The sequence below is a fragment of the Limulus polyphemus genome, unplaced genomic scaffold (genome assembly GCF_000517525.1).
Source record: "Limulus polyphemus unplaced genomic scaffold, Limulus_polyphemus-2.1.2 Scaffold1339, whole genome shotgun sequence".
Classification (NCBI taxonomy): domain Eukaryota; kingdom Metazoa; phylum Arthropoda; class Merostomata; order Xiphosura; family Limulidae; genus Limulus; species Limulus polyphemus.
In genome coordinates this window covers 65,297-92,037 of record NW_013666949.1, presented here as the reverse complement: position 1 = coordinate 92,037, position 26,741 = coordinate 65,297, and the positions used below count along the sequence as shown (strand labels likewise).

Sequence of the window (26,741 nt, the reverse complement as noted above, 5' to 3'; positions counted from 1 at the left end):
TCACAAGAACGTCGAATCTGAATCACTTGAAAAAAACACGGTGGTGCTTAACTTTTTTCCAGGTGTATATATTAAGTATTTTATCAGATCAGTAACTTTTTTCATTGTTTAATATTTCAAGCATACTTAAGTTCAACACTTGCTTTTTGAATTTTACAACAACATTTAATTTCTTTAATTAAATTATTGATTCTTTTTATTTATACATTATGTTAATAAAGCACATTCTATACAACTCTAGGAAATACAGTATTATTATTAAGAGCTTATATTGTCACAAATTGCAAGTACTATGTGTTATTCAATTCCCAGTGATAAAGGTAATTCAACAAAATATATTACCACAGTATATCAATAAGACAAAGAACAATTGTATAAGGAAATAAAGCATGTACCACAACAAACTTTTTAATGAATATTTTGATAATATATCTGCTTATTAACTTTTTAAAGACCAAAAACAAAAGTACTACTAAAACATTTTGAAGAATTTTACAGAAAAAATTACTATAGCTTCCCATATGTTAAATCAAGGGTTCTGAAACTGGAGGCTGTAGCAAATACACAATACTGGTAAAGCACTCAGTATCATTAGGTTCATTGGAATGGCAGGCCTCAGTCTAGGTGCAAAATGTTCTTAGGAGCCTTGTGCTGAGAAAGTTTGGTTACCCATGTGTTATATAATTATAAGCTTTCACATTCTAAAACACTTAAATTGTGTGAACTATCAAATGTACATAAATCTGACATACTTTTAAGAGCTTTAGTTTCCACATGTTACTACTACCATTAAAATGTATATACACCTTACTGTATAAATGCATGTGTGTATGCACATCATTTCAACAGACGTAAATGTACTTTAGTAGACATTTTGTACAACAACATATTAAAAGCTTATCAAATATTTTAAAAGGGTCTAATGTTTGGTCATAGAATAACATTTTAAGTTTATTTATTGATAGAATTAAATATGATAAAGTTTAGCCCTAACTAAAATAAAGCAAAAACTTGCACAAGTTACAATGTTTATTTATTACTTTACTGAATAGAAGCCATACCTAATAAAGACTTAACTAATGTTAGTCCTAAGACAAGAGGATTTATAGTTGTTGGTGTCTGCAATTAGAATTATTTTGTTTTATTATAGAAATTCTGTATTTAAAGAAGTAGTGTTGCAATGAATATACTGATTTGACCACAAGTATTTTGTGGGCCTCTGCTAGTTCTTTAATAATTTACACACTGTTATCAAATTTTTCTTATCCATACTGACAGTATTCAAAAGCCTAACCTTTACTAATATTATAGGTGTTGTTCAAAACATTTCAGATATACAAAACCATAAAATTTCCTTTTTATTATATTTCATTAATTTGATTTCAAAGATAGGGATAAAATAAAGATAAATTCATCATACAGGGACACTATTACTTGGAGTACTTATGGATAAGCTCCTTACTATACTGCTTCATCAAGCAGTTATAAAATTTGATTTGAATATTATCACACAAAACTGTAACAACAAACTTAAAAATTTACTTGTCATTCAACAGAAATGACAAAGATAAATGTGCAAATGTCAGTAGCTGAAAAATATTGCACTATTAAAAACACTGTGTACAGAATTAGAGACATATACAATCTAGCCATGGACATTGAAAAAAAACAAGTTGCCTGCTGCGTGTCACTTTGTTATACTGGCAACTTTGATAAAGAAGCCATTGAAAGACACTTTCTCAGGACACACAACATGCATAAAGAAAGTATATTAAGCTCGCAGCAAAATATGATACTTTTCTGGTCGTGAAATAAAAACAGAGCTTGGTGATTAGTGGAATTTGTTAGGGGATAAATCGATTACATTTGACTAATCAATTATTCTGACATGAGTCTTGGATAGTTGGAATAATTATATCTGATTAAGTTTCTAAATGTAGCTCTTCACATAGCATTTTTTAAACTTAATGTATAGTGTGTATCTAGTGTACATATATTAGATTTTCTTTCCAGGATAAGTTATGAATATTAACATGCACTATACTCTAAATCAGCATTTCCCAAACTTTTTTGGCCACGGAACACTTTTCAGCTGAGAAAAAGCTTACAGAACATTAGACAATATCGGTGTAGAGGGTATGTTGCACATGCAGCGCCCTCTAGATTTGTATATCATTCATTCATTTATTTAATCAAATTACATATTAATGAATTTTTACATTTTTATACTTATAATATATTTTAGGTACGAACCACCAAGATATTATGTAGAATAGATATAGTATCTTCTATAATTCTTCTTCAATGTGAAATCAGTATTATCTAATTCTAATACATGAAAATATTTCATAATAAGTTATGATCGTACAAAAAAGTGTTAGATATTTTATTAAAATTTAAAATCATGATTCTTTTACGGAGCACCTATCAATCTCAAATGGAACACCAGTGTTCTACAGAACATAGCTTGGGAAATGCTGCTCTAACTCCTCAATTTTATATTTTACCATAAAGTGGAAAGGCAGTTGCTGTCTTGTTACTTTTAAGTAAGTAAGAAAATTAATAGTAATAAAATGAAAAAAAAATAATTCAAGTACTATCCATTATTAGGGGAGACAGCAAAATTGTCCTTGAAGCTAGCATTCTAGGCTCCCATTAAAATGTTTGGACATAAAGACATTATGGTACTCTTATACTAGGCTTTACCTTTTGTTTAGTATAGCTCCCATCATCCACCCTTAAATAAATACATACATATATATATGGGTCAGAAAGACCAACTTCAGGCAACTAGTTCTAGCTTAGTTTACCCAGTTTTACTTGAAAGTCATGTCCTTAGAAAGGGAGGAGGAAGGAGTACCAGAACTGTATAGGTAGGTTTATAGTTCATAGTTATTAATATCTTGCAGTGATAAAGTGTCAATATTATTACTTGAAATGTACAGTTAGGTTGTATATTTCGTAATTTAATATCGGAGTAAATATACTGTGGAGATAGTTGGATGATCTATAATAGAAATCAAAGGTGGTTTAATGTCTTATTTCTACTTTTATGGGTTTTTCAGAGATAACTATCATACCCACAACCAGCTATAGATGGTGAGTGATAGTGGAATCTGGGATGCTGTGGGTTCTAGCACCCAGATCCTAATCCCCTTTTTTTTGGTTACATGCTGACTAGCTCTGCATCTGTTGTTTTGATTATGTCTGATAGACAGAATATCCCCAATGCTTTTGGGAGCTATAACTGCAGACATTTTCACTTTAAAATGATACCTTTTGTACAAATAGTATAATTTTACATTGCTATATTAGAACTGTGTTGGCACATTCACTTGTTGGCACGTACATCTACATGTACAATAAATAAATTGTAGGTTATATTATATATATATAGAGAGAGAGAGAAACATAACTCTTTGTAGTTGGTGTGGGCATATTTTTTTACAATAGTTGTATGTGTATGGAAGTATTTGAGGTCCAAAAAATATTTTTCTCACCTACATAAAGATTATTAAATGACATTAAGAAATGTTAATATGGTTGTTGTTGTTTTTCCTTTAGACGGGTTTATATCACACACCAAATCTTTTGAAAGTTCTCCACATCCAAGAAATCAAAGCACCAATAGGCGACGCCTAAAAAAAGAGTCAAATTCATCTTTGGATGAGGCTTCTTATTTTCAAGTTGAAGTTGAAGACTTAGCAAAACATTGTGGAGGCAGCCATAATCAGTTGTCAAGTCCTTTTGCTATAAAGAAGGAACCTCAGCTGAGAACTGAAAATCTGCAAACTCTGCCTCTTAATCTTGTTCCAGTAGATTTGTCTTGTCATCAGCCAGGTCCTTCTGGCTCAAACCAAAACAAAGGGAAGGGAAAAAATCGGCAGCCAGGTAGAAAAACTTCAGAACTCCAGTCAGGTACTGTTGACGGTAAAACTCCTACTAAAGGCAGTAGAGCAACTGGGAAGGCAGCAAAGATCAATCAAGAAAAGGCCACAAGAACCAAGACAACGGGGTCGTGTGCTAGTAGCCGGTAAGTTTTTTTTCAGTGTTTGTATTTTCTTAGAAATTTTGTAGTAAATTATTTTTACAGTTACAATTTTTTTGTATGATTTTTACATTTGTATAACAACTGTGTTCACCACAAGCCAAGACCTGCACATGCCATGCATCAAGGTAATTTTCAAGATTTGTTTTCTTCAACCAAAAAATATACTAATATTGATTCCCAACCTAATTTTCCTGTAGTTTATGAAGCTAAATCTGTGTAAGCTAATTTTAATATTTCAGTTATCATAAAACTGCTAAAGGATTTAACCAATTTATGACACACAAGACTAATCAGTTTATTTTTGTTAGATGGTAGTTATCAAGATATAAACTGCAGTTGCTTGTGACAAGTGAAAGTTTTCCTTTCTGGCTCAACTAATTTTCACCCAGTTTGTCTCTGGGGTGAAAGATTTTTAAAATGTACAGGTTTAACACTATGCCAGTATGATCATTTTATTGTATTTTGCTAGGGTGCATTTGATTATTCACAGTTGCAATGAATGGGCACTATATACATCAAAGGTGTGCAGCATTTTATGATTGATAATTTATGAACAATTGTACACATGGTTCAGTTATTGAACACATGCCTGAATAACCATGGCAGTTCATCCATCAGTCAGAAGAAAGTGTGTTATAATCTCATTTACATATTACTCTAATAATTCTCTAAACAAGTTATTTGTAATAAGTTTTCTGATGTGTATGTTTGGGATAAAGAACAAATCAGCAAATGTTCAACAATATGTTTTCAAGTCCACACAATGAACGTTTTCTTTAAACACTACTGGGCATTGCCATTATTTACACACTAGTTAAACTACTTCTGAAAATAGTGTGATTCTGGATTCACAGAATTGCATGTTATTTCCAAATGTTCAATGTTTTGTGTGATTTCTGGATGTTCACATGAAAAACTGAGAATTTCAGTACAAGCAGTTAATACACAAGTTAAGACTAAAACTTTTATATTATCCTGGTTATTAAGTGTGAATAAAAGTGGTAAGGCTTTTTGATTAGAAATCTTTCTAAAGTACTGTATGAAGTGAACAAATGTCTTATTGTATTAATATACATTTATAAAATAGTGGTAGTGAAATAACTCATGGAGTAAATAATTCTGTAGCTGTTTCCTCTTTAATATTGATACTGATTATGAAAATAGTCATTGAAAACTAAAACAACACATACATAAGATTTCACATACATCACAATTATGACATTGTTACCAGTAGGCACAGCATCACTAGGAAGACATCAGTAGAGTCTTAAGTTTGCATAAGAATACCAATTTCAAATAAACAGACTTACAGATTACAATGAAACAACTGCCTTTTCAATCGTAAATCACATTTAGCTTATGTACTTACACCAATGTCACTAAACGATAATAAGATTGTTTATGTCTATTTCTTGTATTTTTTACAATGAAAGAGGTTTATGGGTTTTTTTCTTTAACTTAAGTTTTGGTTTAAGTTTTTCCAGTGTGAATAGAAAATGTTGAGTTACTTTGGCCTTACAATACTAAAGAGTAAATGTTATAAACTCTTTAGACTTATACCCCAGCTTGTGAACTTGTATGTACATAATATCAGTGAGTTTCTGTACCACAGAATACTTGTAGTGCAGTAAAAAATTATCATTGTTAATGTTGTTAAATTATCACCTGTTTGAGTGATCTTATACCCCTTCAAAAAAAAGGTATGATTGTCAGAATGAGAGAAATGTTGTTAGTTTGAAATTGCTCATACCTGTATGAAATGAATAAAGGGTGAGAAAATATTGTTATATAAAAGTTCATTTTTCTCTTAAGCTATTTGGTTATGTTTTTTTAAAAAAACATAAGTATAAGGTTTATCATATATTCTAAACTGCACTGTCTGTTTTGTAAAATTTCATTACCATATAGTTAATCTTACTTGAAATTCATTGACTGCCAGATATGGGAACTTTTACTTTGTGCTTTTTCACTGATGTAATTTTCTGTATATTTACTTACTTGTCTCAGTATTGAATGGTATTTAAATGAATGTTAAGTTCTGAACTGGACAAGTTAAAACAAAGTGGACCAAATATTTTTCATCTTTTGCAAGTTATTTCATTGCTTTAAGTGAATTTCCTAAACACATTTAAAAATATATTAAATCTGTATTGAATACAAAAAGCAGAGTAAGCCTCTTTTTTTTCCATTTTTAATATACATATAAAGCAATATTTCTTGTTTGTGTTCATCATTCACAAAACATTAGCTTGTGTATAGAATAAGAAGAATGGCATTACAATTTTTATTTTGGCTAAACCTTTGAGTCAGTACATACAGGTTAACTAGGCAAATATTTTTTTTTATCTCAAAAGAGCAGACACTAAAAAGTTAGTGTGACTTGGTTTTCTGATATGAAATCATAACTTGTTGATTTGGATAGCATGCTTGTCTAATAATATTAAAAGGGAAGTGTTTAATGCAAATTTACGAGAAAAGTTAATTATGCTGATGAAAAAATATATTTTTGAAAAATTATACTTTATCAAAAGTAGTTTGAACTAATCCTCTTGTTTGTGCGAAGAGTTAATTTTTTTTTGTTGTTTTCATACACTTCTTCTCCCACAAGTACTGTGTTCCATTTACAATCTGTAATCTTGTGCAAATCTAAAAAGAAATCATGAGTAAGAATGTATAATCTTGTCTCACACCCCTATTTTCAGAATCTGTGGGACAGTCATCTTCTTTGGTTCTTACTACTACTACTACTACTTGACATCTACAATCTATCTTGAATTTACAGAACTTTATATGGTCATATTTTCTCTTGGCACATTATGCATTTCATTCTTGTTGCTTCAAGTTTATCTTGATAGTGTGATGTTTTTTGTTTTTTTATCTTTCTTTGTTTTGTAAGTGTATTTCTTCTGGTAGTTCTAACTTGTTTCAAATTTTTAATTGTTTTATTATATAATTTCTCTTTCATATACTTAATTGGATTCTGTGTTTCATCCAATAAGAGCAAACAAAGATCTCATCAGAAGTTGACCCATCCTTTTGAAATGAGCAAGTTGTCATGTCTTTCTGGCCTTTCAGTTTTGGAAGTCCAGCAATGCAGCCTGTTTACCTTTTTATAATTTTTCTTGGAACTAGTCTATTTTCTCAGTTGGATATGTTTTGTCTGAGGAGGGATCTGTTGCTTTGAGTTGGACCATCACAGTACTAAGGTGGATCTATTGCAAGACTTTCCTCAGGTAACTTATGTTTTCTGTTTGAAATGAACAGGAGTGTGAACCAGTGACTTTATATTTAGCACCTATTTGCCTTAATTTTCATCCATCACGAGATTTTCCGTTTTTGAGATGAACTTTCTTCTACATTAACTGAGGGAGTTCCAATGATTTTTTTTTTTTAATCTTCCAACTCTCAGGATCTTTTTCTTTTGCATCTTCTTAGACCAGCATATAATTTGGATAAATATCTTTCTTCTCAACAATTATATTAATTTTAATCCAGAATTAGGAGGGTTACCCCAGATTTGTCATTCCTGTCTGACATCATATTTTTTCATCTGTGTTTTTACTGTTTTCATCCTTGGGTTGTCATCACCAGCACAGCAGCTCATTTCTGAGACCTTCTGTGGAGTGTGCCCTAGTTTATGGATTTCACCTGTCTTTCAAATGCCAGTCAAAGATATAGGCAATTGTTTTAACTTCTTAGTCTAGGAAATTCATGCCTGGTACATTTTTTGTAATGTTCCTGATTTGTTGAAAATTGCGATGAATGCTTCTTTTTATCATTTATTGAATTTTGAGCACATCTGTATCCTTGTGCACTTGGTTGCTCAGCAGTAAATCATACGGCTTATAATGCTAAAGGTTGGATGGGCAGAGCTTTGTGCTTTACAACAAACAAACTTTATCCTTGTATTGCTATGCAACTTACCTTGGTAGGGATTCTAGACTTTCTTTATGCTCATTTGCTACTACATTTTCATCTCATTTTTGCACTTCATGTTGTTGAACTGTGCTGTGTAATACTTTGAGTATTTTCCAAGATGTTTTCCAGATATATCCCCCAGCCCCATGTATTGAAGCAAGTCCTTCAAGGGAGTATAATTGGCTAACAGAGTCATGAAGGTGGTGAGGGTAGATTAGATAGGCATATGATTTGAGGTTTTAGGAGGAAGTCTACATTTTTAAGGATTTTACAACTCTTGTGTTTTTCTTTCCTTTCTTCTATCTCGAAACTAATTTTTTTTTTGTAAAATCTATGAGAGCTAGAGAGCTATGAAACTCTCTCCTGGCAATTTGTTTGTGAGAGTTATTGCTTGCATTAGTATTTCCATTAAAATACGGAAATTTTATTAATACTGTTGTATTAACCTAATGCCATTTTAACTGTTGGGAGAAGTTAATGAATGCTGAATGAAGAATTTTTCAATTTAATCAAATGCATAATCTAAAACAAAATAGTTGTTCTTTTCCTTCAGTTGATATTACTTTTAAATTTTACATAAACAACATCAGTAATGTTAGAAAATATTTGCAGTACAGTTTGCTATTTCACCAACTACTGTCATATTCCTAACAAAAGTGTCCATGATATATTTATGATTTTAATGTAATGGGGTGTTTGCAACAAAAAACAAATTATGAGCACAGTGGGGTATGGGAATGCCCTTGCCTCTCAGACACCATAGACTGGAAATTGATTCATTTTGATCTTCTGGATCAGAATGTATATTCATTTTACTCCAGGTGCTCTTGTGGAGGTGGTCTGTCCCAGTCTGAGGTTTTATTCTCATCTTTTTGGGATTCACAAGGAATTAGCAACCAGTTCTGGGTGTCTTTCCTCATGTTTGTTTTGTAACTATTCATTAATTAAAGGTGGAATTTTTCATCAGTTTTTTTTCCCCATTTGCCAATAACTTTGTGGTTGATATAACTTGGTAATGATATGTAGTATCTGTTTTAATGTATGTCAGTTAATTATGCCGATTGCCCTGAATCACTGGTTTTCTTATTTCTGTATCTGATGTTGCTCAATTAGAAATTTCAGAGTGACTTGTACCAACTTCATGTTTATTCGTTCATTGCAAAATAGTGTATGTGTTTCTTAAATTACACCAAGCATGGTAAAAACTGCATCGTATCGACCTTAAATTGTAAAATGGTGAAACTGATAGTTAGTCGTTTCTTTTACCGACTTGTTTAGCTGGTGAGAACCGATTTTACTTGAAACTGCAGTTACCAATTGGGTAAGTAATTACTACAAAGAGTCCTTTAAAATAATTTAACGAATTGTTAGTTTATTACAGTGCAAAAAGTATATTAATGTGAAAAGCACAGCGATCTTGCGAGATCTGCGACTAGTATAATTTGAAACTAACGAGTATCCAGGAATAAAACGTAAAATGTGGCTAGAGAAATACAAAACCACAAAGTTTTTCGAGCTCAGGGTTAATAGCGAATAACATAAGCAAAAAATACGCATAAATTAATGGGACATTAAATATTAAGATATTTAGAATTTCTTCCAGTAGTAATTGGTTTTAAGAAATCAACATACCGTTCGTCAAATAATGTATTATTGGGTTCATTTCTCCATTACATTTGGCTGTACCGTGGTGATAAAAACACGTTAAGACCAACCACTTACATGGGTCAAAATCCAAAGTTAGGATGTTGGTCGCGGTGTCCATTTTTGCACTTGATATTCGTATATTTTGCATGTATATAAACTACAAACTTTTACAGTATTTTATTCAAACATAAGTGCTTAAAGGTGATAACTGCAAAGACTAGTGGGCCTTATATGGATTGAAAGTTATAAATATAATCTTATGCATTGGCTGAAGTGTTGAAGAAAGTATTAAATGTTTGTCTTGAATTGTACCGGTTTTTTTTTTGGACATTCCGTTTTATTGTTACAACTTTCTAGATTGGTGAGACCTTACATAGCTTTCGTAACCAGACATTAAACAATAAAGCTGTCTATTTGTAAGCTTCAAAAACCTGATGAATTATTTTCTGAAGCTTGAGTTCACTGAACGCCTCAGTACGCTGACTAGTTATATGCGTGAGAGACCTATCGTGTTTCTAAGGTTGGGGATGTACTGAAGCTTTTCTATCAACATTCGGTGATAGTACACTGGTATACATGCAGACGGCGGAAACTAAACATAAAGTTTAGAAAAATGACGTGGACTTCAAACCGGATATTCATCTTCCTGCAACGCGAGAGCAGTCAGTTCTCGACGTCAGCTGATACCCTGAGGGCACTTAGCCAACCACTAGTGAACGCGAGATTTTTCTTGGCGTCATGGTCACCCAAGTGGTGCATATTTAGCCATATAAACTTTTAACTTATTTTCAAACTTAACACCTTGTGTAGTCTATTACTGCTCACACATTGTTTCTGTGTGTAATATCAAACTGTATAATAACTTATTATACGAATAATACCTCCTTAAATTTGTTGCCGCATTAGTTAATAGAAACTTCAGTGATGTTCACAGCTTTCTTTTATGAACTTCGATCGTTTCTTTAACTTGTGAATAATAATAACTAGTTTAATCGAGAACGTTTTTCTTAATTTGTCACCGACCACGTTCCAAACCTGTAATCTTTCACACATTTTAGTTTTTGAGAGAGAGGTCGTACAAGTACTGGTTTATCTCACCTGGCAGAATAAGTGGTCTCCCCTCTTTAGCGAAATGAGTATTACAGTGGGAGTGTTGGCTTGCTGTGAAAGCTGGTAGTAGTCGTACAAGTATGCTTATTGAGGCCAACAGCATTTAAGTGGTGATGTCACAAAGCTAGTCTGTTGTTTTAAAACTTTATTGTTCACTATTTGTTGAAGCAACAATGGCAAGACGGTGATTTGGTTGAAGATGTTTCTTTCTGGGGTCTCAGGTGCAGCTCCTTTCACTTTGTACAGGTAAGTTATTAAAAATATTGGTTTATTACTCTTCCTTTAATTTAGACTTACACCTATATAAAAAGTGCTTGCGTTGCGTAAAATAAAAAATGAAAACTGCATTGTTGTTGCATTTATATGGTGGCTAGATTTCCATTGTTAACAAAGGGCAGTGTATTGTATGAAAGTAATTAGTATTTTTGGACTTCATTTTCTCTTAGTGGTTATTTTTATGTATTGCTCAATCACGTGCACTACACGAAAATTATTGTTTGTTAAATTTTTGTCATTTATTATTTCAATACTTTCCTTGTGTTAAAAGTATTTATAAAAAGTGTATTCTCGTGGTAGTTGGGGCGTTAAATATTTCTTTTGGTGAGAGGTCTGTGTCCAATTTAGTTTGAAACTAATAACCATTCAATAATTTTACGTAATTAGCGCGAAAGAAATACAACCGCACTAAGTTTTTTCGTCGCTTAGAATTTAAAATACGCTTAAATTGAACGGACATTAAATATTAGGATATCTAGAATTTCTTCCAACAAAAATCGGTTTAAAAAAGTCAAAAGAACGTGCATCAAGTAATGCATTATTGAGTTTAATAGACTATTTTATTAATCATTATATTTGGTTATATCGCGTTAAAAAAAATCACAAGTCAAAATCCTACCTTATGGTGTACGTTGCGGGATGTGTATTTTTGCATTTGATATTCATATGTTACATGTATATAAGCTACAGACTTTTATACGTTTCGATTCAACTACAAGTGGTTAGAGCTCTGGCGGTATATGGATTGGAAGTTTTATTGAATATAATCTTATACATTGGCTGAACTTGACGCAAGTATTGAATGTCTGTCTAGAATTGTACCAGTTTTTGTGAACGTTCCGTTTTATTATTACAACTTTCTGGATCGATGAGAACTTTAGTAGCATTCGTAACAAACAATAAAACTTTCTATTTGCAAGCTACAAAACTTGATCACCATATGTTAATGTGTAGTTTTTTTATATAAAATTTCAGAGGTATATATTGAAACATTGTTTTTGCTCAGTGGTTTAATTTTAGCAACCACTGAAAAAATTACATTTAATAAAGCTAGCATCGTTCCTTCATAAAGCAACGGCTAGTTTTACTTTGTTTATTCTTGGTGACTGTATTACATTTTTAATTCTTAAAACATATGTGCTTCTTTAAATTTTTGAGGTTTTCGTTAAAGCTACATTGTTGATTGGTGGGGATTTTCTAAAGATAGAACAGGCGTTGCTTGATTTGTCAAAATTGCTGTCCCATAGTGGGACAACGATAAGTCTACGGACTTACAATGTCAAAATCCGGGTTTCGATTCCCCGCGAGCAGATAGCCCAATGTGGCTTTGCTCTAAAAGAACAAAAAATCCAATCAAAATTTTTTACTTATATATAAATGCTTTATTAGAACCGCTATTCGATCCAGTAACGCACATTTTTACGAAACTGGATGATTTAATCGTCCCTCTGTGCCCTTTTAGTTTTAAGGCTTTATCGGGCTTACTGTCAATAAAAAAAAAAGATCTGTGTATTCTTAGTTAAAAGTTATACGTTGAAAATGCAGCGTTAATTGTAAACAGTATATTATTTTAGAGGTTAATAGTGGCGATATATACGCCATTAAAAGCGTAGTTGTTTTTATCGCTTTATTCTGTGGGTTCCCAGTTTGAATGCATGAAAACGTTTTAACCACGTTTAACAACGAATCCTTTTGTCTCACATGAAAGCTCGTCAGGCTTTTTGGGCTGAAAAGCTATATAGTTTCGAGCAATTCTTCATTTCTTGAAAAGAAAAAAAGATAGGGGGATCGGATCCCTTTTCATAATTGAGAGCTTTTGAGTTCAGGGAGAAAACAGTTTTAACATTATTGAAGCTGTTATTTGGGATGGGGCTAAAGTAGAGTAATATAGTGTAACGTTTCCGCCATTAGATTAAAAAAAGATTCAAAACAGGCTCTACATCTCAGATCCGGCAGAAATTATTCACTGGTCACGAGTGAAGAGATTGTGATTTATCACACCTATTATAAGGTATATTTGAACGTATTGCATATGATTGTTCTTCCGAAATGGTTCAAAATATTTACAATTTTTTCGTTTATTAATGATCTTTTAGAATTGGAAGCTTTGGTAGGTTTTTTTTTTTTTTGGTTATATCCTCAGTAAACAATACATTTCCATAACTATTTGAAATCTTTTCTTGTCAAAATTATATGGAGAGAGACACATGATGAACAAGAAACAATTGTTTTGCAAATCTTTTTACTATTATTTTGCTCTTCACCCAAAACTCCGTTATAGTGGGTGTCAGCTTTCAATTCTCTACTTTTAGAATTACGAAATACTGGCCCGGCATAGCCAGGTGGCTAGGGCGCTCGACTTGCAATTTGAGGGTCGCCCCTTTCAGCCGCTGGGACGTTATACAATCACGGTCAATCCCACTATTCGTTGGTAAAGGAGTTGGCTGTGGTGGTGATGCCTTCCCTCTAGTCTTACACTGCTAAATTAGGAACGGCTAGCGCAGTTAGCACTCGTGTAGCTTTGCGCGAAATTCGAAACAAACTTACGAAATACTATGCTTTTTTGTATTCATTTGGTTCATTACAAGTGAAATTATTTTTATTAATTTATTAACGATTAGACTTTGAAATGAATGTTGGCCCTTTTTTGCATACGATCATTTTTAAGTACTTTTTTTCGGTTTGTATCCTAAGATACTTAATCCATTAATTATCAAAGTAAGAGCTGCTTAAGAACAAGTTTTATCACATATTCTTATTTCTATTAAGAACCAAAATTTGTATATAATAATATTGTTGATTGTCCTAAATTGGAACACCAAATTTTACGTGGTACTTACGCACACTGGGATATAGGGAATAAATAATTATTTTATAAAATAAAAAAATATACACGTCATTATAGAAAAATAGCTCATAAGTATGATATAAAAAAACATTCATCAGGACAGGTAATAAAAGCAAAAAAGGTTCCAGAAATGGAACATCGATAAGTTGTGGGTTAAGGTGTGTAGTGTACACAAACTTCTATGCATACATAAACAATATTTGTTGAAACTAGCTAAAGAGCTCGCGAACTAATGCATTAGTTACTAAAAGGAACAATGCTTGGTGACTCAACTAGAAACAAGGTTAAAGATAGTTCCAACAGGTGAAGCTGCTCATCTAGCTCTCGCCGCTTTTATTTTAAGTCCAACATAGTACAAATACGTATGTGTGTGTGTATTTATATATAAAAGTACTGTCTGTTGTATGTCCGTATAACTACTTTGCAGGGTGTGGATGGATCTTCACCAAATTTGTATGGAGGTTCATTGGGTTCATGGGGAGATAAACAAATTTTCAGTTTAGTAATTTTTATGGGCGTTTTTACCACTACCCCACCTCCTGCAGATGGATCTTCACCAAATTTGGCATGAAGGTTTGTTGGAAATTTGCGGTCGGTTTCATATTTTGTTTTGCAGTTTTTATGGGCGTTTTTTCAATTACATATAAGGGAAGCAACTTTTCATGTCGTAAGATAATATTTCATTAATCATGAATTTATATAACTTCTGTCCAGGGGACGGGTACTCCAGCTTATGTGTATATATATATCTACATATATACACTAACGTACTTCTGCAGAATCCCCGAAATTGTACTGTTTTATATATATATAAAGCAAAAGTTAATTGTAACAAATATTTTAGTTTCTTGCTTTTGAAGTTCATATATCATGCTGTGTTGTAACCTACAGAGTGCGTAATTCTTCCCGTGATTCATGACATACGCACGTTTTACTGACGTCACGACAGTAAAAATCGCTACGTTAAGCTTCTCTTATGCAAAGTCATTTTAGTGTCTACTGACTGACTGACTGACAGACAACACACTACAGTTGACCCCTCTAAGCGGCCTTCGGTCCCCTTTCGGGAAAATTAGGACAACTGTGGTAGAAAGTTTGTCACAGATATTGATCAGATAAATGGAGCAAACCGTTTTTGTTTGTTTCTGAACTCAAGATAAATAGCCTTATAACACATTTTACTGCATTATATGAATTGTGAGGGAGTGAAATAGTTTTTGTGCGCAAGCGTCCATTTTCACATTTGTTGTTGAAAATATTTGATTTATATATATAGTATCTTTTCGAACGCATTTATGGGCTCAGTTTTGTAAATAAAAAATATACTTCAAGGTTTTCCTCAACATCTCTGGCGTCGTTAGATTGTACATTTTACCTCTAAACCAATTTTTTTTTAATATGCTTAAAAATGAATGAAAATATAAGTCATTACAATTTATTCTCGGTGTAGTTATTTTTTATTTATCAGGATGCTCTGATTTGTTTAAATTACGCAGTAATTAAGTATGAATTTACCATTGCATTTTAAAGTTTATTAGAAGGTTCATGGAATAGCGTTCTAAAGAAACTGTTGGCGTTATGTTGTGTTTTGAAATACACCTGTGTGTGTTACGACGTATAGTCATGTTTATTTATGAAGTAAGGGAAGTTATCCTCCATTTTTGTGTCCAATTCTAATAACTAATTTTGAAATCGGATACACGTATTGAATTTCCCTGAAAAAACGAGGACAATTGGTTTCAGCGGGACCATTTCTCTCACTGAGGTAGGCTGAAATTGTGTACTACTCAGCAATGAGTTGGGTTCTTAATGAAATGAATAAAAAATCTCTTCCATGATGTACATACTCATATAAAAAAAAGTATAAAGAAGACGTTTTGATTATCGGTTCTCTGAATTGTATTTTTTCTCTGAAAAAAAAAGGTACCTGTCAAAAATATTCGGATTATCGGGAGCTCACCCATATAATTATTGAGTTTCGTGAATTGTGAAGAATATATTGTTTTTATGAATTTTAAAATGTTTTATTCCTAATTACACCGTCCAAGTAAAAGGATTTCGTATTGTGTGTTGTATTTAAAAACATATTATTCATCAAGTTGTAAGTTATTAAAGGCTTTCGTATAAGTTTTAAAATGTCAGCTAAACTTAACCCTACATAATCGTAACATGTAATCAAGGAATGCCAAATGACTGATCATTTTATATATTTTACAATATACATACAATATATATAAATGTTAGGTGTCGTTTATTACATAATTTGATCATAATAAACAACTACCCCCCTCCCGGTGGTTCAGCGGTATGTCTGAGGGCTTGTAACGCTACAAATCGGGTTTCAATACTCGTGGTCGGCAGAGCACAGATATCCCATTGTGTAGCTTTATGTTTCACAACAAAACAATTAACGTAAAAACTGTGGTCTTTTCAAATTATGAAATTCCCGTATTTTAGCAGAATCTCAGAATGGTATGAGAGTCTGTTATTGATAATAGATAGCTCGACATAGTTACTACCTATACTTTAAAATATAATAGTTTCCAAAGCGACTAGCGATAGTATGAAGGTCACACTACACTAAATCAGTAGGGCAGCTGTCTTGTAAAGGGGGGTTCAGGAAATTGAATCTAAAAACATTACTCAACTTTTTTTGCTTTAATGCCAGTCATTCGTAGTCTATGTAACTGTATCTTCAGTTCTTAATACAAGTTGTTGTTTTTTCTGTATAAAATATTAAAAACTTATGCGTGTGACTTAGTCACTTGGTTACTTAAAAGTATGTAGGAAAATGTACTTGAAAGGTATCCATACCAAAAAACTTGTGATTAAACGCGGGTATGCATGTGTAGCTAGGTTTAAATAATGAAAGGCTTACTCAACGATGTTACAGTTCGATGCTTAAGTAAACCTCCATGGTTTCCTGGTAACTATAACAAACTTAAGCTGATATAAATTCATATAGTAGTGGCCTAGTGACTAGACCTCATCTGTTTAAAGTAGTTGTGAAGTCTGTTTTGTTGCCGAAGACTTACTTGGTATAAACACCTTATATAATCAAATTGTATATGAACGTGCATGAAACGATATATTTGTGGAAGTTGTGCAAACTCCCAGGTAAGTCGAGGAATTCGAGTTGTCTGACGAAGGACTAAGAAGTTAAAATTTACCATAGTGTTTCATGTGTGCTGTGTTTAAACAACCAGGAAAAAATTAAATTTTATTGATGAGCTTAGATTTTAACTTTTTTATGTGTATATTGCTTGCAAGATATAACAAACTACTTAGAAGGCCAGTACCATCAGCGTGTTAGTGTCCAGAGCCACTTAATTTGGTAAGACACTATTTACTGTAAGTTTTATATTGGTGTTTGCTTTATTACGTTAATTGGTATTTAAATCTACGAACGCATGAGCATCTTTTCATTAATAACCTTTCTTTGGGAATCCACTTTGGTAATACATGTTATTTGTTATGCAGTTAACAATACAATATCATTACATTAAAAACTGACTACATTTATTTTGGCCTGGAAAGGTAAGTAATTGATGATTTGAAACGACATTTCTTACAGAGCAGTTGTATTTCTCTTCCCAAGAAGAAGAATAAAATAGTTATTTGTAGTATGGAATGGGGCGTTGTTGAAACCCCCCTTGCGACAATATCATTGAAGTGATTTATGGTCGTGTATTACGGAAATTTTATTAATATGCAATATATACTCAAAATGGCAATGGTAGAGATGTAACGAATATGAAATGGAACATTTTAAACCCAGAATTACCAAAACAGATACTCAAGAGCTCAACAGTTAGTCATAAATGCACACCCCTTTCATACATATCTAGCTGATCCATAGAAGATCGAAATCCGACCACAGCAAAGATTGTTACACAAATCTAGGTTTGAGGTGCAAAGTTCGAATTTTTCGTAAGCAGGTTATTGTACCTTTAAAGGGTTCAAAGGGATAAAGAGTATTAACATAAAAGCTCCCTAAACAAGATAGTATATAGGTATTGTGTTGCAGCTGCTCCTAAGTTATGTAATTAATGGCGCATTATTCATTGGAAGAACAGTTTAATTTGGTTTTACTATTTGGAGAGTTTCACAAGATTACCGGGCTACTGTCTGATTGTAGGCCGAATTATTCCCAGATGAACGTTATATTTCACATCAGGTGATAGGAAATGTGTTTCAGCTGTTGCATACTGCAGGTTCTTATAGCATAGACACAGGCGCGAAGAGACCAAGAACAGTAACGAATATTGACAGTGAAGCCGCCATTTTGGCATTTGTCACATTTGGATAACACTTTCAATAAAAATATTTATTTTTTGCTACCATTTCGTAATACTTTTAGAATGTTTCCTCATCTACATTGAAGTGTGTGGGGTGTTGGGTGCATACACTTGGTATTAGAAGAAGAGTGTAAAGATACTTTTTGATTTGTTTGTTTTCAAAGTTTTGTTGTAAACCTGGTGCAAACGTTGTTACGAGGACTGTGATTAAAACCTTTTTTTATTAAATAAACGTGTTGACAGTAGCTTCATTTTATTAACAACGTTATAACGGAAGGGCAAAAATAACTGTAAATAATACATTATATAAGGTTTAAAGATGTACTAGTGACATGATTTTTAATACAAAATACAGCTCTTGACTGATTTTAAAAACAAATATGATTAAAGAGTTAATCATTGCAACGTTTAGCGTCCCTTATGTGACGTCATTTTAGTTTCTGCTGACAGACAACACACTATTGGTACTAGTGGCTAAAACAGGTGACCCTTCCAGGCAGCTTTCGGCTCCCTTTCTGGGAAATAGTTATTTAAATGTGTCGTGGAACAAGACAGTTCTCAAGTATCTGTTAAGACGTTAGAGATTTGTGGAACTCAGGAACATCAAAACGCTGCAAGGGGTGTTTGTTTCTGGTGGGGTAGCTGTGAGTCAAAATAAAGATTTCTTAGTTTTTGTCTTGCTTTGAAAGTTATCTTATTCTTGGTAAGGAATTGACACAATTAATGACTGGACAATGTAGCAATGTTTTTACACACACACACACACACACACACACACATATATATATATACATATGTGTGTGGATCACTGTTGAGTATATTGTTCACTGCTATGTAAGTTTTGTTAACTTTAGAGTGTCTGTGAGAAAACATTTAATTTAAATGAACTGAGGTTGTGTAAGACAGTAAAGCGCTGCTTAGTTTGTACTGTATGTGAGATTCAGAACATGTTTGGGATTTTATTTTTTAATTTATTAAAGGCTGGAATATTATGTATTTAAAAATGCATTGATTGCGTTTATAATTTCGGTGAAGCCCCTATTCCAAGTAGTAACCTTAGTAATGTTTAAATTATGTTCCAAAGCTAAACACTCAACCCCACTCAGGATTCGGTACCCCCCCCCCTAGAAATTAAACACTGCAGTAAGTAATTTATATGTGGAATTTGGTAAAATTGCTATGATAATTTAACCAATTGAAATGTAAGTTATTATGTCAAGGAGAGTACAGACGAAAGTAAAACATTGTACAGGATGAACTTTGGACTAATAAAATTATCAAAGTTTTCAAAGGTGCGAAACATAACTTCAAAAATGTCAAGTACTGGTTATCTCCTGCACATGTTTATAGAGTTTTGTTAAATAGCTATCACACATTTTAGAGTAGGTTGCACCTATTTTATTCTGGCAGCTCGCCTTGTGTATTTAAAGAATCTTTGAAACTGAAAACGTTTTGTGTTCAAAACTAGTTCTGAAAGTTATACTTGTGGGCACGAAAAATAAGTACTAAAGCATCATTTTTAATGTTTGAACGTGTAATGATATCCAGGTGAAGATAAACTGTTCATGACATAGAATTGGTGTTGCAACCAGAGAAAAAAAGCCAAAAAATGTACTCTTAAAATTTTGTAAGTTGGGCTAAAGAGAGAATGTTTGGCGTTGCTGATTTCAAGGTTCACAACAACCATGATTTTATTATTGGGATCTTAACAGTTTTTACCTGTGTATTCCGGAATAAATGTTTGCCTAAAAAAAAAAATTCAGAATTTAGCTTTCGGAAGTCTTAACTTGTATTTCATGCTTTTTGGATAGAGTATTGAGTCAGTTTTTAGATGCTTGGGCATGTTCTGGCAAGCATCAGACCCAAACAGAAGTTATCTTCTTTCGGTTTAAAAACACGCTTCAGGTGTAGCTAAGTTGTAGTCGAAAGGTTTCTGTGCAAATGAATTATATTCGACAACTTGATTGATTTCGCTGGTTTTTCCTTTGTGAATGTAGCAACATTTCCCGTTGGTGAAGAACGATTAAATCTTAAAAGCTGGTGCTATTTTTACTACTGTGTATTAAAATCACTGTCGATGATACCCTTAACAGACGTTTTTCGTGTAAGTCGCTTATTGACCCTGTTTTTTCGTAAGTGCCTGTATATTCTGTTAGCATTTACCTTTTTATGAGTTGTGTCGTCAGATTCTTTGAAAGTCGCATAGTGAAGCGAATTTCGTATTTGATTAACGTGTGTAGATGCCACTAGCATACAAAAAAGGGTGCTATAGAATAAACTGTTTCGAGTTTGTTTTACTTTGTAGCCATACATTTAACCACGTAGAGATTGTTTAAATGCAGTTCTCTTGGTGTATTTACATTCGCTTCACTGTTAATCATTAAGTTATTATTCATCCTGTAATAAATATGTTTTGTGTTTTAGACACACAACGCACTCGTAAATACAAATAATTTTATCCAGTTTAAGTTTTAGAATAGTTTTTAAAACAAATATTTGTTGCATTTTCCTGGACATGTGTGTACCATGGTGGAGATTAATACTTACTTGCTTTAGGACGGTAGTGTGGATTAAAGCGGTTTATGGAACGTACAGTCGCACGCAAAAATATGCATGTTCGACAAACGTACAACAAATATGTGCATTAAGCAGCTCTGACGCTGTGAGTGGAGTGTTAGCTTTCGCGTACATGTAGTGAGTGACGTTCTATTGAGCGACGAGTATAAACGCTTATTTCGAAAGATTGTTGAAATAGCGTCAGCAGCTTTGTGGCAGTACTTGGCAAGCTTGTGAGGTTTAAGTATTAAAGTGTAGTAAGTCTAATGTAGTTTTCACTGGTTATACATCAAACTAGAATCTCAAATAAAAATCACTTCAATAAAAATTGATAGTCGTTACACTTACCCGTGCAGTACCGACTAAGTAATGTAACTAAATGAAAATAGGTATTATTTACCTTCTTAACGTGTTGTTGGGGTTCATCTGTTGTCCGAATTTGAATGAACTGCCTCTTCTATATTGAAGCACATGTTTCATCCGAACTGTATAGAATGTAAGTTATATATATATGTATGTGTTTGTAATGTGAATTTGACAAGTCTTTATAAAGGGACATAAATTGTCCATTGGAATGTTTGACATTAGAATGTAGAAATATAAACTGGTGAATATTATGTGAAGGAAAAAGTAACTTCTATGAAATTGATTTGGGGGAGGGGGTTCTGAAAGTGTGCACCCCCCCCCCCCATTTCTGTATATAGTTTGTATTTGTTTCAAGAGAGCATCTAAATATGCTGCCAGAAGCTTGGACTTTAAGATCAATTCATGTCTTATTTAGGTATCCCAATGCCAGGAAGGAAATGATAACCTACCAATAATTGTTTTTTTTACCACATTTATTTGAGTGACATTCTTTTGAGTATTTGTAGTTGATCTTTAGGCCTTACTAAATGAAAGTGGAATAAATTTGGGATCCTCCAAATTATTTTTACCATATAAATAATGACAAGCTATAGATAGTAGTTTTTTAATATTTTACCTGTTTTGTGAAAGAAATGCTGGGTATTATGTAGTTGCTAAAAGTAGAAGCATATAGTTAATATTTTTAATTAATTAGTTAGATTTGTCTAAGCCATATTGTTTTAAGACTCCTATATAGTTTGCAGGCTGCTTTATAACCAATTATTTCTTTGTAACTTCAAGCAAAATTCCCATAAGCCTGCTTTCACTTTGCATATAAATCATACAGTATCATTCATATGAACTCATTTATATTTGTGGTTTACACTATCAAAACAACTTTTACATTTCCACAGATAAACAGTTTAAGTGATATTTTTCTATGCAGCTGCTGGAAAATTATGATTTTTTCATGCATGTCATGTGTGTGCATAAATATGCACAAGTTTGCATTTATTACAGTTTTATGAATTTTCTCTTCCAATTTTAGTCACAGAATTATTAGACCTTTCAAAAGTACATTTGTTGAAATAGTTTACAAGAAATTGACTTAATGTGCTATTGGTATTTGATTTAAAAAGTATTTCTTTTAATGGTACAGTGTTATTTAGTATAAATAAATTTTTTATGTTTTAAGACTAAATGGGGAATTTTTAAAAAGTAATTTACAGATACAACTGTTTAGGATAATAAAGTAAGTTATTCAAGAATGAATTGAAAAATATACTTAGTTATTGTAGATTATTTTGGATACAAATGATTAGTATTCTTAAGGTTATACTAAAACTTTTACATGTAAAAGATGTTTTTTGCATATTGCCATTATGAATCTTATGATGAATGTGTATATTTTTTTTAAATTAATTTTCAGTTCTTGAATTATGTGTGTGTGAAACAAGTATTTCTAAATTAATAAAAGTTATTTGTATCTAATTCATCAGAGCTTATGAAACTATTTTACTTTTCTTTTAGCACAGAAATACATAATGTGTATGTGTAAGTTGCAAAATATTTTTCAACAGCTTAACTTATTTAATGGATAAGTTTTAGGGTTAGGATATACCGGAAAGATACATAGCTATACATTATTATGATTCATTTCTTGACAAGTATCAGCAAAAATTTTGTTTCACGGAAAAATATTTAACTTAGGTTGCAGAAAGTCCAATTGGACTAATAGTGTTTAATGTTGTGATCCAAAAAATTGAATATATAAAGCTTTTGGTGTATTTTTCTTGATTATAATGAAATATGTATTTGGATATGGGCTGCCATGGCCTAGTAGTTAGTATACAAGACTTTGAATCTGAAAGTTCATGGTTTGCATTCTATTGACAAAACATTGCATTATCTACTTTGGGGGTCATGGGTGCATTATATGAGTGATAATGAAATCCCTTTTTAGAGACTCCAAAGAGTTGGCAGTAGATGTTGACTATTTGCCTTCTCTCTAGTCAGTCAATTCAAGAGTAGGAACAGCTGACATAGATAGCTGTTGTTTTGCTTTATGTGATTGTCTGAAACAAACTCCATAACTTGTATATCAAATACCAAAGATCATCAGTTTACATTTAGATTTTGAATTTTACCTGAACACCCTTATGTTTATAGTTGTTGCTTTGAAAAATGCATACATAGTGAAAATAATTTACTGTTAGCTGTAATGAGAGTGGGAGTTAATATTTAACAAACAGAGTTAATAATAGTTAAAAAATGTAAGTGATTACTTTTACTTGGGAAGACACTGTTGTACTGTGTTCAGTTGATTCTGAAAATTCCTGAAACCGGGTGCTAATCCCTACTATTAAAATACTTTCAACTTTGTGTAAAACAATTTTGTTTTTGAATTCTTCTTTCACTTTTTTTAATAATGTTATTCAGTATATATTTAACATACTAAAATTTATAAATATTCCTTTTCAAAGTGATGTTTATAGGTGAGAAATATTTAAAACTGTGATTGATTATAAAGATGTATATTTTTTCTATCATTTACTTGGAGATTATTTTTGAAGGGAAAATATGGTAGCAAATAAACTGTATTTCATTATTTTGGTGTGATAATTTAAAATTTATCCTTTTATCATCTCCACCTGTATATTTATGAATGCTAAACATCTCCTGTACATTTACATCAATTACAGTAATGGAAAAACCCTTTCATGGTTGGTAAAGGGTTAACATATATTGCAAGAAATTCATAATCACAATATAAATATGATTTATAAAAGAATTTTATATCATTTTAAAATCATTGTATTTTTAACTTATCACTTGTACTTTTCAATTTTATTTGAGAGGACACCCAGAGTGCAGATGTTTTCCTTGTTGATGTTTTAAGGAAAATATTCTTTATAAGTATAGGTATTTCTATGTTTGTCACTGGATAAAAGAACTTAACTGAAATATGTGATGCTGGCATTTTACAGTCGGCGTTCCTCCCGAGCAAGCAAGCTTCCTGCAGTGAGTTCCAGTAGTGTGGACGGAGGAGCAGGCCGACTACAGGGAGCTCCAGGCAGGAGTGGCATGTCAGAAGCAGACTCGGGACAAGAGGGGACGTCGACTACTTTCAACAGTGAAGATGCTGCTAATAATGTGCCTAGTAAGTTTCAATTTTAAGCAATAGTTTTAATTACTTTAGCAGCTTGCATTGTAGAAGGCATGTTACTAATTGTAATCAACTGAATCCCAATATTTCTATTTATTTGATGTCAGTGTTTTTGTTTTTAGTATTGTATTTTTGTTTAACATGGGATTCACATTACTTTAAGGACTTCTGTGCATTTATTGTTCATTGAATTTAAGTATGTTAAATATATTAATTTTTCACAGTAATTTGGTACATAACTAATAACTTACCTCCCCCTTTTAGCTTCAAGTGGTGTGAGCAGTTCTATGGCAGCAGCTGCAGATAGTGAATCAGATGATAATGAAATGGGTAGGCTACAGGGTAGGTAAAAACATAGCATATCTGATGATGGAATGGATAGGCTCTATGGTAGGTAGAAAGAGCTTATCTGATGGTGATGGAATAGGTATGGTTTAGGATAGATAGAAAACCATCATAGCTGAATTAGTAAATGGTAGAGTATCAGAAATGCAATATGTGTGATGGTAGAATGGGTAAGCTTCAGGATATGTAAAGCACATGTATGAAGAATGGAGTGGGTAGGTATAAATGTAATGTGTGATGGTTGAAAGGGTAAGCCTCGGTATAAGTAAAGCATGTGTATGAATGATGGAATTGGTAGGTATAAATTCAATGTGTGATGATGTAATTGGAAGGTATAAATGCAATGTGTGATGGTGGAATGGGTAGGTACAAATGCTACGTGTGATGGTTCAATGAGTAAGCTTCAGGATAGGTAAATCACTTGTGTAAATGATGGTGTGAATAATCTACATAGTGGGTTTAAATACATCTGGTAATGGAATGAATAGGCCTTATAAGAGTGAATTGAAACACAGAATATAATGATGCAATGGGCCTACAAAATTGGTTAAAACACAAAATGTCTTTTAGTGGAAGGGGAAGTCTCTAGGCTAAGTAGAAATGCTGGGTGTCTGATGATGGAGTGGTTAAGCTTCTCAGAAAACTTAGAAACCCAAATGTATGATTGTAATAGAATGGATAGTATACAGAGTAGGTAAGAGCACTATTTGTGATGATAATGGCATAAATAATAGGGACACAGATCATGAAAAAGTCATAATTTTGTAAACAAATTTGTTACTACTAGAAATTCTGAAAAACTAGTGGTATTTAACAGGAATTCCTAGAAAAAGTTTTTGGAAATATAACACCATTGCTCCTACATCCTCCATTTTGCTTGTAAAAGCCATACCATTGTTTTTCTCTCAAAAAATTATCTCTATAAAATGTGACTTGTAGAATGGGAAATACACTGACTCGGCAATGCTTATAAATAACAGATTTTGAACTTTGTGCCTCTGTCTTTAAGCTAAGGTGTCACATTGTTGGAATGATATTGTTAGCATAAACTAAGCTACAGGTTTGTTGGAGGGAAATATAAAATCATAAAGTTTTTGATAGGATAAAGACACCAATTATTTAGAATTCTCTTAACTTCATCTTCAGCATAAACACTTCAAATATAATTAATATTTCTAATCTAAGTTTTTCATCAGTTATTGTCTTACATTCATTAATAAAGAGAGAGAGAGAAAAATCCAAATGCCAACAACAGAATAGAATGAATCTCTTTACTCTTTCAGCACGGGCTCGGTCCCTTGGAACAACCTTTTAACCATTTTGTGCTTGTTATAGTTTTCATGCCATAACTTTTAAATTAGTAAGCATATGTTAACAAAATTTGGCAGATTATCAATAAACATTACAATGTGTTTGTATGCAAAATATATTTTTTTTTAATTAAGCCTTAAGGTTTGTTAAACAATGTTTTTCTCATACCATTTTTTTTCTTTTCAAATGTTGCCTATCCAACATGCAAAGTAATTTTCATTTTAAGATTAAAAATACTTTTATGCATCGAAAATTTTCAAATTTCACATGTGAAATCTGTATAATGTTCTGATAGTTATCAAACATTTCTTAAGAAAAAAACTATATTATCTGTTATTTTCAGTAACATATCTCTATACGGGTTTGGTAAATTTGCTGATCTTGTAACCACCATAAAAAAGTAGGAAATAAATATAAGATGTGCCTCTTTCATTCTAGAATGATAACAAATTATAACACAAAAACATAAATATTTAAACTAAATAATATAAGTATTTATATTTTTATTATATTCACCTTTCAGCCATGCCTGGCTAACAATACAGAAGTTACAATGATGCAGCAACATGTGCACTCATGTTACCATATCCAATAATACAAAACTGATCTTTAGTCTTTACAAAGTGACCTGTCTTGGCTGTGTTTTTAGTAGACTAGTATTTTGTAAATAGTCACATTTCAATTATTATACATTATATATGTATACAGACTAGTAGACTAGTATTTTGTAAAATAGTCACATTTCAATTATTATACATTATATATGTATACAGACTAGTAGACTAGTATTTTGTAAAATAGTCACATTTCAATTATTATACATTATATATGTATACAGACTAGTAGACTAGTATTTTGTAAAATAGTCAC

The 26,741-nt window shown here is 32.2% G+C and overlaps 1 protein-coding gene across 6 annotated transcripts in view; it reads left to right on the top strand.

The window, feature by feature from the left end:
• Positions 1-26,741, top strand: part of LOC106463160 (E3 ubiquitin-protein ligase TRIP12-like) — a 125,515-nt gene that overhangs the window by 46,289 nt on the left and 52,485 nt on the right. For 3 of the 6 annotated variants that reach the window (XM_013923157.2, XM_013923158.2, XM_022390588.1), the window contains 3 exons: positions 3,565-4,033; positions 24,037-24,209; positions 24,480-24,557. In XM_013923157.2, the coding sequence (XP_013778611.1) occupies positions 3,565-4,033; positions 24,037-24,209; positions 24,480-24,557 (720 nt within the window). Of the gene's footprint in view, positions 1-3,564; positions 4,034-10,359; positions 10,973-21,011; positions 21,201-24,036; positions 24,210-24,479; positions 24,558-26,741 lie in introns of those variants that run through there. The other 3 variants (XM_013923161.2, XM_013923160.2, XM_013923159.2) reach the window with 3 other exon arrangements.